The sequence below is a fragment of the Poecilia formosa genome, unplaced genomic scaffold (genome assembly GCF_000485575.1).
Source record: "Poecilia formosa unplaced genomic scaffold, Poecilia_formosa-5.1.2 Scaffold26, whole genome shotgun sequence".
Taxonomy (NCBI): Eukaryota; Metazoa; Chordata; class Actinopteri; order Cyprinodontiformes; family Poeciliidae; genus Poecilia; species Poecilia formosa.
In genome coordinates, this window is record NW_006799965.1 from 70457 (window position 1) to 81959 (window position 11503).

General features: G+C 36.9%; 1 protein-coding gene across 1 annotated transcript; it reads left to right on the plus strand.

The window, feature by feature from the left end:
* The first annotated feature begins 3553 nt into the window (after positions 1-3553).
* Positions 3554-10981, plus strand: LOC103135476 (caM kinase-like vesicle-associated protein). The gene is made up of 10 exons (XM_016669549.1): positions 3554-3616; positions 5003-5137; positions 5666-5762; positions 6575-6678; positions 6791-6874; positions 7091-7152; positions 7395-7484; positions 8721-8775; positions 9042-9230; positions 9537-10981. Exons 2-10 carry the CDS (start codon positions 5015-5017, stop codon positions 10503-10505), a joined length of 1773 nt encoding a protein of 590 aa, XP_016525035.1. The 5' UTR covers positions 3554-3616; positions 5003-5014; the 3' UTR covers positions 10506-10981.
* Positions 10982-11503: the final 522 nt, after the last annotated feature.

Consider the following 11503-nt stretch of genomic DNA (forward strand, 5'->3'; position numbering starts at 1 on the left):
GGATTATGACTTCTCTTCTTTTAAGCCAATTATTGTTCCCACTGCTTCTGCATACAGTGGTGTGAAAAAGTGTTTGCACCCTTCCTCATTTCCTGTTTTTTTGCATGTTTGTCACACTTAAGTGTTTCGGAACATCAAACCAATTTAAACAATAGTCAAGAACAACACAAGTAAACACAAAATGCAATTTGTAAATTTGCCTTAAAAAGGCCGTTCATGCTCAAAAACCCTCTAATGTAACTGAATTAGAACAATTCTGCAAAGATGAGTGGGCCAACATTCCTCCAGAACGCTGTAAAAGACTCATTGCAAGTTATCACAAACGCTTGGTTGCAGTTGTTGCTGCTAAGGGTGGCCCAACCAGTTATTAGGTTTAGGGGGCAATCACTTTTTCACACAGGGCATTGATGGTTTGAATTTTTTTTCTCCTTTAATAATAAACACCTTCATTTACAAATTGCATTTTGTGTTTACTTGTGTTGTCCTTGACTATTGTTTAAATTGGTTTGATGTTCCGAAACACTTAAGTGTGACAAACATGCAAAAAAACAGGAAATGAGGAAGGGTGCAAACACTTTTTCACACCACTGTATGCTGTTCTTACTCACGCCCTTGCCAAATGTTAATGAAGTTGATAACCATTTGACAGATGGCCCACTAAGCAAACACTGGCAGCACGTTGCCTTGCTGCAGAATTTTTTGTAATAGCCACAATTTGGCTAAATATTGACTAAAACCCATTATTTACAAAACACACAAAAAAAAAACACAAACACAATGAAGAAGCAGATGCTAAGCAAAACATTTCTGCCTAGATAAAAATCTATAAACTCGGGGAAACAAAACATACCTATTTGTCTTATGTCTGCAGAGACTATGGCGTTTTAAACTACTACACTTTAATGTTCTGGAGAGGATATCTATGCTGCGGTTTCATTCCTGACTTAATTCATCTGTAAAAATGTTTTATTTTCTTATCAGCCCACACTTGCAGTCTTAGGCACTGGCATGCACTTAAACCAACTGCATGCCTCATAGTCAATCAGTAACTTTAAGTAAATAAAACTTCACATACTGACTTTCCAAACAGAAGTACTAATAATATAGGTCCCAAGAAAGAAGACAGGACATCTGTTGTATTATTCTTACTGTAAGTTTAAACCAAATTTTCACTGAAAGGAAAATAATGAACTACTTTTACTTATTTATTCAATGGGCCTTTTTCTTGACTGGCGATTATGTTTTGTTATTCCATATTGTAACACCTGTTTTCTGGCATTCAACAGATTCAGTTGGTTATTTGTGTCTGACCGCGTCCTGCAATCAATGTGTCCTTCTCAGGGACACAACCTTGTCTTCCAGATAAAACCATGACCGTTAAGGTGAAGTGGGTTGCAGATGATCGATACTCAGAGCGCGCTGAAAACTCAAACTGATGTGGTCTTTGATTTTTCTCAACTCCTCCGTCACTTTGGCAGCCGGCCATTGTAGTAAAATGCTTGTAGACATAGATTTTCGCAAGGCAAAGTTGACAGCCAAAACTCCTACGGCGTTTAGTCCTTCAAACACATCGTTACTCATATGTGTGTAGTGTATTGATTCATTTAGAAATGCATCGCTTGCAAAAATATACGTTGCTTTCTCTTTCTTGTCCTTTGTTTTACATGTGTAGAGGTGTGGGTGAAAATACAAAAGAGACATGAGTTTGGAAAATTGCAATTATCTTAAGTTAATTTGATCACTGGACCAGTGCCCTCACAGGTCTGCCTAAAAAAATCAAACAGCTGCAGAGCCGTTCTGCTTGCGTTCTCAAGAAAACTAGAAAAGTAGAGCACATCACTCTCGTCCTACAGTTCTTACACGGGCTCACTGTAGCTCACAGAAAAGGCTTTAAAATACTTTTGTTAGTTTAAAAACCAGAACCAAACATGGAGAAAAGCATTCAGTTTTTCTGTTCCTCTACTCCAGAAAAAAACGTCCTGAATACTGCAAACGAGCTGAAATGGTTCATTTAAATCAAGGTTGAAACCCCATTTGTTTGTGATATTAATAAGTGAACGTGCAATAATTCTAACATCGTTGCATTATTTTCCCACTGTCATGTAATGTTTTTGTGTTGTTTGTTCATTGTTTTCGGGTTTGCACTCTGAACTGTCTTGTTGAAGAAATGTGCGACGCAAATAAACTTGACAACTTACATATTGCTCCTCGGTTCTGAAAAACCATTTTGGACTAATCCCTACTTGCACACTTAATTTACTCGAACACTGCTTGATCGTAAGTGGTGAAATGTTGTCTATGCTTCCACTTTGCATCCTTTATTATTTTATCTGCTTTGAGGGTTTGGTGTCACACTAGGATTTATCACTGGAAGATGCTACAGCTGTGTGGAAAAAAAAAAAAACCCAACAACACAAGGACAGACGGGAGAAACAGAATGTGATTGATACTGTTTGACTTGCAAACATTTGTGTCAAATATTGCTGTTCTCCCTTCACGTCTCATTACATTGCTTGTCATAATGCTTGTCATTATGACAAGCATTATGATGCTTGTCATAATGACAAAATGGCTGTCACCCTGACATAATAACTCCTGTTATGACAGAAAAAGAAAGAAAGAAAGAAAGAAAGTGTTCTTCTACAGGTTTTTTGGTGGTTGAGAAAAAGTCATTAACCTGAGATTTGCTTCCTGGCATTTGCATTACAGAAAAAAACAAAACAAAAATACACTAAATTTCGCTGTTAGAAGCACTGAAACACAACCTCATGTTTATAGGCTGAGCTTTTATAAGAAACCCTTGGATAAAGTCATGCATGTGCTCATTATATCTGGCAAGCTGTCTGCATTAAATCTGTTGTCATGACGTTTATTCAAATTAATTGCCGTTGAGAGAATATGTGAATTACTAATACATTTTTTTAACCAACAAAATTTGAAAAATCAATTAAAGCAGCATTCTTTTTTATTTCTATATTTCTGTTTTGTATCTACATGTAAACAAATATCCATATTGTTATTTTTGACAGAAGACTGGATGCCTCTACTGGCTTGTGGCAAACTTTTGCAGACAGCTGCTGTCAGCCAGCTAAACAACTTGTTTATCTGGGCATATTTCCATAACACGCATGCCTAATGCAGGTGTGGTGTTCATTTGATAAACTATAAAATTTAACAAAGGATTTACTTCCTTAGAGTAGTCAATAGCTTTATTTGAGCTATTTATAGGTCTCACATTGTCCAAGTATCTGCCAAGAAGTCTCCAGGTATGCTGCTTACTGTTCAAAATGTTTGAGTAGAAAGTAAACCTCACTCTTTGGAGAATGCTGTACTAATGCAAATAACCCTAGCTCTGATTATGAAAGAAAGACATATTCACACAGACAACATGCAAAGATATGCAAAGCCCTGATGTAGAGGTAAAGAGAAAGTGAAAGTGATTTTAAAAACCGCTGCAAAGAGCAGAATGAGAGAGAGATGAAGAGAGAGAGAGAGAGAGAGAGAGAGAAAGAAAGAGAGAGAAAGAGAAAGAGAGAGACAGAGAAAGGAAGAAAGCGAGAGAGATAGAGAGTGAAAACAACGGTTATTTTCAGTCTCAGCGGATAACATACGCCAGGTAAGTAATAACTAAAACTGTTTGATGGAGAGATGAAAATTGGTTGTGTGACTACAAATTATGCATCACAAAGTCTATTTTTTGAGTTTGCTTTGGTTTTTTTGTAAGAGGGTTCTGTCGCCTGTATCTTGTTTTGTTTGATCAAATCCAGATGATCATAATTCTGACCAAGAACCCAAGTAATTAGAGTCTTAGTGGTTGGAAGAGGAAACTTTTAAAGTGTAAACTTTAAAAAGTGCTCCACATTTCAGTTGCTCTCATGAAACTGCCAAAACAAACTTAAGTTGTGTTCATATTACACAACTTCAGTGGTGTAATAGGTATTAAAAGTCTACAAAGTTTAACATGCTCTGTAAGTTCATTTAAACAAAACAAGTAAGGTACATCTCACGGGTGAAATAATCTATGGATGATTGTAAAAATATGTGCAATATGCTGTAAAAAAAAAGATGCAAAGCAAACAAAAAAATCTTTACCTATATTGTCAAGTACCTTCAGAGAGAGAGAACCAGAGCGAGAGATGATATACAGGAACTACCTTTATAGACTCCAATAAAGAGCCATTAATCTCCCTCCAATAAAGATACGGCTACCTATACTGCTTTAAAGATTTGAACTTCCCTCATGTCATCCCTACTGGTACCTAAAGTAGAAAAATAGGAAACTTACAAATGAATATGCAAGATCTGATTCAGTATTCATAGAAGCACGGACGAAGGGTGTAGTTTCTGCAAAACTGTAACTCGATACATATTTCAGGTTCCAGTTGTTCCTGTTTCTCTGTTGTTCCTGTTTTGCCAAACAGGTTCAGTGTCACCCAAGGAAAACAAAGAAGAAAAGGAAAGTATTAGCTTTGTCTTTGTCTTTAGAGTCTGTTAAATGTCATGACAAAGCATTCAAGTTACTGAGCAACTCAAGAGTTTCTCAAACAGTCTTGTGAAATAAAACCATCAGGTGAACAGTCCAGTTTCTATGTCAGAACTATACAACTCCACTTGGCCGCTGTCCAGTTCTGTAAAATAAGAACACAACAGGGACTTGAAACCTTCCAGTGGCTTCCTGTGTTTCCTTAAGAGCTGCACAGAGGGCGAGGGAGTGTACACAAGACTCTCAAAAATTAATCTAACACTTTCTTCGACATAAGAAACGTAATTAAACTAGAGAAACAAGGAATAACTGGACACAACAAATAAACATGTTGAACTAAAAACTTTAAGAAAGGACTGAACCAAAGTAAAACAGAAACATGACTGATGTAATCAAAGAAAATGAACTAATGGACTCAGAATGAAACAAACCCAAAACCTACTCAAAGAACCCAAAATCATGACACTTCCCTTTTTAACAATAAAATGTCTTGCCTGTTTTTTCAACTTTTGTCACCAGCAGTTAACAAAGATGGGAAAGGAACAAAGCAAACTGGCAAAGGAAGGCTATGTGACAACAACAGAAACTGAAAGTGGCATCACTGCTACCAAAGATGACGATACGTATTTTATAAAGATGATTCGTCTGCCAGAGGTAAGAGTTCAACTTTATGTGCACTAAATTAAATAATAAATCATTCAATGGAAGGAAGGTTCTGCCCCTGATTTTAGTTGCAAAGCTGCAGATTAATCATAATTTACTATTCAGAAGCCGCTTGATGGTCGATGCAATAAACTCCACTTCTTCTTCGGTTGAACACTTGAGTCATTATGTCTGTTAACTATGATGATTTTCTACTTGCAGATAGCTAAAACACAACATTTAAGACCAGAATATTACATCAGGACCTTTAAGGAAAACTTGTTTAATGTAGAAATGTTGGCTTAATGTAAAATATGTTTATTACCTCCCTAAAGCTTTATATTTTCAAAAGTTTCTTATATATAAAAGTATATATAAAAGCTATATAAAAGTTTATATATAAAAGCTATATAAAAGTTTCTGACCAACAAGCTTCATCAAAATGCATGTTGTAATTTGTAAGACTACATGTTTTTATTTGCTGGATGGAGAATATTGTTAGATCAAATCACTGCCATGCAACCATGCTTTGCCTTGCAGCTTTCCAGACAAGCTCATGCTGCACTAATGTCAGAGATCGAAGTTCTTCGGCAAACAAACCACCCTCATCTCATAAATATAAGCAACTCATTTAAAGGTTTGTTGCCTTGTGTTTTTAAACCATGTTTTAATGAATCTGGTTTTTAGTTAGTGTCCAAGAAATGTTGAAAAATGAAAAAGTAGCAACATAGCTACAAACTGAAAATAGGTTCAGGGTTGTAGGATATAATTTTCAACAATATGCACGAGTTGATTCTCTGCGGGTTCATCGACTTTCTCACACAGTTGAAACACATGACTGTTAGGTTGGTTAATCTCTCTGCAATGCCTTTAGGTATGGCTGTGTGTGTCTGTATGGTTGTTTGTCCTGTATCATGCCTCTGTGTTTTCTTGTGATGAATTGTCAAACTGTTTAGGGTGTATCCCATCAATCACCAAATGACTGCAAGAGATTGGCACCAGCGACACGCAAGAAGAAGACGGTATGGATGGATGTATATATAGTAAATTCTTAGAGGACACTATATGCAATTCAAAAATGTATATTTACATGTAAATTTAAAAAACAAAACACCTATAACTCAAAATAAGCTTTGTGAATGGATCATTTACTGTTTAACTTTCAAGGCTTTTGCTCTTTAATAATATATAATTCCACAGACTGGCGTGTATTTTGTGCACATTTGAACTTTCAGATGACTGCTGTATAAGGAATGTATTTTGCAAACATTTTACAAATCAGAGTTCACAATACAAAAGAATATGACTTTTTCACAGTTAACATTTCTTGGAGACTAACTAACCCGTCTTGCTATTACCCAAGTGAAGCTATACAACAACCTATAAAGTTGCATCCTTGATGATGAAAACTAACTAAACTAAAAATACTTGTGTGTGTGTGTCATTAAGATGAAAATCAAGACATTTATTACGTAATAATGAAGGAATACCAGGGTGGGAATCTTGCTGATGTTATTGGAAAGAATCCAGAAGAGCCTCCACAAGAGTGTGAGGTATACTAAATACATTTTCAGACACCTTTTATTAAGAGTCTGACAGAGTTCAGATTTTTGATTCCAAGAAAAGGGAAAATCATGCCTTTTTTATTTGTTGTCTGTTATCTAGGTACTAAGCTGGATTGTTGAGATCTGTCTGGCTCTCAAAGCCATTCATGAGGCATGTTTGCTTCACAAAGATCTGATTCCAAAGGTACTGCACATATCACACAAACAAAAGGAAAGGCTGCATTTTAATTTTGCATTTTAACATTAAAAAAATAAATCACAAGTTATCTTATCTTCTCAGTATAATGATGTTGTAATGGATTGACAAGACATTCAACATAATCTTTTGAAATACTTAAAATCTTTTTACCATTCTTTGACTACTTCTTATTTTGACTACTACTTTTTCCATTTTCTACAGAACATATTGGTGTCAGAATTTGGATTGGTGCATTTGGGTGGATTTGGAAATATTCATGAAAGGTAAAGTACCTTACCTGTGCTAATATTATTCTCAAAATCTACGGTCTACCAACACCTACCTCTGCTTTTACAATAATTAATAATAGCAATCATTGGATGTTTCCACTGAACATCCTACTGTTCATGTTTGTACTACCTCTAACATGTTATACTGCTAAATAGGAATTTGTCATGTCTGTCAGCTTGTTTACAAAGAAGAAATTTAATATGTGAATTACATATTTAATATGTTTTTCTCACAGTTCAAAAGGCCAGTCTGCCACAAACTCAGATCCAACAATAAATAACTTGGCTCCTGAAGTCTTCACGGGGGGAACTTATGATGCAAAAAGGTACTTTTCCTACAGTAATATTAAATTAATTTAATTTAGCATTTTGGTGTTTTATAGAATTTGCAAATAGACACATAATGTTCTTAATCAAGGATTTGCTTGTAGGTTTTAGAGGCATTTGATAATTTTCCCTTAATACAGAGGTTCCCAAACTGTGGGAAGCACCCCCTAGGGGGGGCGCCGTGTCATTACAGGGGGGGCGCGGACGCTCTATGCGCTGGGTTTTTACCTTAGAATGGCCAACTCTCTGTTATTCCTCTGTCAATTTGATATAATAGGAGCTTCCGTACTTCCCATAGCTGTGTCCTCTGTCACTTTTATCAGCAGTTAAAACTGTTTGTTAACATGTAGTAACCTTTTTTTCGAGCAACCTTTAAACGCAACGTGAGCGCTACAACACTCACGCTGGGTTTACACCTGCTGCTGCTATACAGACCTACGCAGGTGTGTTAGAATCATGGCAGCAAACCCCAAACTAACAGACTGTTGATTAAAGCTGTTGGATGCAGGTAAAGTTAGCTAAAAGATGACTAGCTAGCTAATATCAATACAGCACCTTAAGCTTGTTAACAAGTAGCTTAGGCTACTGGTGTTGATGTCTATGTTCAGCTACGATTCAGCTATACTTGTTTAGAGTATACTCTGCCCTGGCAGACCTCCCCCCCCGGCCCCAGAAATAGTTTGGAAACCACTGGGGGGGCCCAGGAGAAAAAGTTTGGGAACCACTGCCTTAATTTATCTTGTTGTAGATTATGCATTTCTTTTTTCCAGCTTATACGAATAAGAGTTATTGGCTAATTTCATTCAAGTAGACCTGTACTACAAGAAATAAAAGGTGGAAAGATCAGAAATATGTTAACACAACTGGTTGTAAAAAAAAAAAATGATCATATGAACCTTTGGAGGTCCTTCACTCAGTCCATCACTATTTTGCTAGAGTTAATTTTCTTAGCTTTGAGTTAACTTGAAAACATAAAAAAAAAATCCTTTTTCATCCTCCAATGAAAGCATAATTGATGCAATATTGGCAGTATCTCATTTGCATATGAGTATATAAATAAGCTGTGTTAAATAATTGTATCTTTTTTATTATTAATAAACCAATCAGAAGACAAACAGAACATATTGCACAATCTCCACTTGTGTTTTATACAAAGTCAGATGTATAGTCACCTCGACAGTAGATCCATTAAATATTTTAGATTGTTTTCTTGTGTTTGTCCTGTATTTTTTTAGTGACATCTGGTCGCTGGGGTGCATACTCTATGAGCTCTGCACACGACAGAAAGCGGTAAGTTAACAACATTGACTTGAAAAATTTAAAACAGTTTGTTTAAAAACTATTATTTTTACTTGTGGATAATGTCTGCAGTTTTGATTAAAAAAAAATACAATTGGTACCAGGTCAAAATTATATTAGAACAGCAGGTTTTTCAATTGTTCTTTTTAATTTGGCTCTCAAGGTTTTAGTACATACCTTTTATACAGTGACAAAAAAAATTGCTTACATGTTGAAAGTTGTAAAATCTTGCCTGGTATTGAATTTTTGCTTTTCAGTTCTTTGCAGAGACTACAATTAAGATCATGCCTAAGATAATTAGTGGTGAATACCCGCCTCTTCCAAGCTATTTTTCATTTGAGCTTTGTGATCTCTTGAGTGATCTTCTGAAAAAAGAGCCTGAAAAAAGACCAACAGCCAGTGAGATCCTGCTGCGCCCAATCATTATCAGGTGTCTTAGAACTAAGGTAAGATATTTCCGTTTTTCCAATTATTGCAGTGTACCCTCAAGCGCTAATGTTCAGAGACATTCATCTCTGCATCTGTACACCAGAATCAAATGGCTGAATTCTCTCAGTCGGCTCTGCTGAGGCCTGGTCACAAGCAGTCCATTTGATTCAGGTGTCTTAGAAAAGAGACACATGGGGCGTTAGGTAGTACATAGAGGGCAGCGTCATCAGCAAGTTGCACTGATCTCAGATGTGCTTCTACAATGTTTTCTTTTTGTGTGCTTTCAGAAATTGACTGTGTTTGTTTTTTATTTGTTGTTTAAGTGCCAAACAGCTGTGGAGGATCTTCAGGAGAAGCTGGAGAGGCTGAGAGCTCTGGCAGATGGTCTGGAGCGTGTTCATGAAGGCACTACCATCGGCAGTCTGGCAGGAGGAGTGATTGGAGCCGTGGGAGGAATTACATCCATAGTGGGGCTTGTTCTGGCACCCTTCACTTTAGGAGCCTCACTTATTGTCACTGGAGTTGGTGTGGGGGTGGGTGTTGCTGGTGGGGTCACTGCTGGTGCCTCAAACATCACAAATATGGTCAACCAGTCTTCTGATCGTAAAGCAGTTCGCAGCATCATCAAAGAAATAGAGAAGAAAATTAGTGCAGTAGTGACGTGGCTCTTGGAGATTAACAGCAGTCTGCAGGCCATCAACAGCCAGTGTCCACAAACACCTGGCACTGACAGCACATTTACAGAGGAAAACCTGAGGAGGGTTGGCGTTAGAGCTGGAAGAGGGCTTGGTGGTATTGCTGAACTGGTCCGGTTGGTTAGAGTGGCTAACATTGGCCAGCTTGCTGCACAAACATCCAGGGCAGTGCGTGTGGCAGAAGTGGCAACAGGTGTGCTGTCTGGTTTGTTTGTAGCTGTGGACATTTTCTTCATCGCTATGGATGCAAAAGAGATTCATCACATTAAGGAAGCCAGGGAAGCAGAGAGGCGAATTGAGCCTCCTTCTGCCCCCGAGTCTGAAAGTGGAGACTCGGTGTCAGTCTCTGATCAGGCAACACTGTTGTCAAACTCACTGATGCAAGAGTCCAACAACGTTGAAAGTGACCGTATGGCAGTGGAGGCGTCTTCCCCACCAGCTGAAATAAAATCTGAGATCATGAAATTTGTCAAATCAGTCAGGGAGGCGGCACACAACCTGGAGCAAGTCCTGGGTGACTTGGCAACTATCATTTCATCTATCCCTTTGTTTCAGGAAGACAATGATCTGGAATGGCAGAATATGGAATTGATGTAAGCAAAATCATGGCTTTAAAATGCTGTGCCAGTTATGTTTTTGTTTTGAATTGCATTTGTTGTACTGTACAGCAACACATCAAATTTGGGTATGAGGAAATGTGCCATAACTGGTAATTAGTAATAGTTTATACTCACCAGAACTTCTCATTTAAGTTTTCAAACTACTGAGAACTGAAATTTATGCCTTAGATTTTCTAGATTATGTTGAAATTCTCACAAGCTTTCGAAAGAAACTCTAATCAATGATTTTGAACATTTCTTAACATTATTAACAAACTATGTTTTCAAATATTATCACCTTTTGTATGTTTATTTGGAAATCTGAATATTCTAAAGTGATTCTAATCAAATATTTATATATATATGTTGTATATAAAATATACAAATATATTTTTTGTGTGCAAGGATAATTATTAATAAGAGTTCAACAATCACTGTTTGGATGATATTGAAGAAAATAAATATATTCTAAAACGTCTGTATAAGTGTCTTGTACTATGTGCTGCTGCTTTTGTAATTTCATATAAATATTTGTCATAAGGCTCGCGGTACATGCACGTTCTCCAGTTTGGTCTTACATTCTCCAAGCTGTGGTACAACCGGTGGTTTTCTTACAGACAGAGCTGCCTTCTCTCATTATCCTTTTTGAAATGACATGCATGATATCGTAAGCACCATGCTAGAGCTTATTTAAACCTGACATTTACATTTGCCAAGAAGTTAATCCTCACTCAGATTGCATGCAGAGTGTAAATTTTCACATTTTTATACATATTCTCAATTGAATTTAGCCACATTCAAGTCTTTTGCAGCATTTTGCAGGTTCTCTTACAAGATTTTGCATCATACACCTTCCCATCCACTGTGACCAGCTTCCCTTTAAGAAGTATCCCATTACCCCTCTGTTTCATGATGGAGATTTTTTTCTTTTTAGGGCGTTAATTTCCTGCTACACAAAGCACATGCAGGGCACATATCTGTCAATATTCACACAGT

Excerpts from the sequence above, each read along its gene's own strand:
- LOC103135476 (XM_016669549.1), top strand. The coding sequence starts at position 5,015 with ATGGGAAAGGAACAAAGCAAACTGGCAAAGGAAGGCTATGTGACAACA. Across the intron at positions 8,776-9,041 it reads TCTGCACACGACAGAAAGCG|TTCTTTGCAGAGACTACAAT; the intron begins GTAAGTTAACAA and ends TTTGCTTTTCAG. Across the intron at positions 9,231-9,536 it reads TCAGGTGTCTTAGAACTAAG|TGCCAAACAGCTGTGGAGGA; the intron begins GTAAGATATTTC and ends TTGTTGTTTAAG.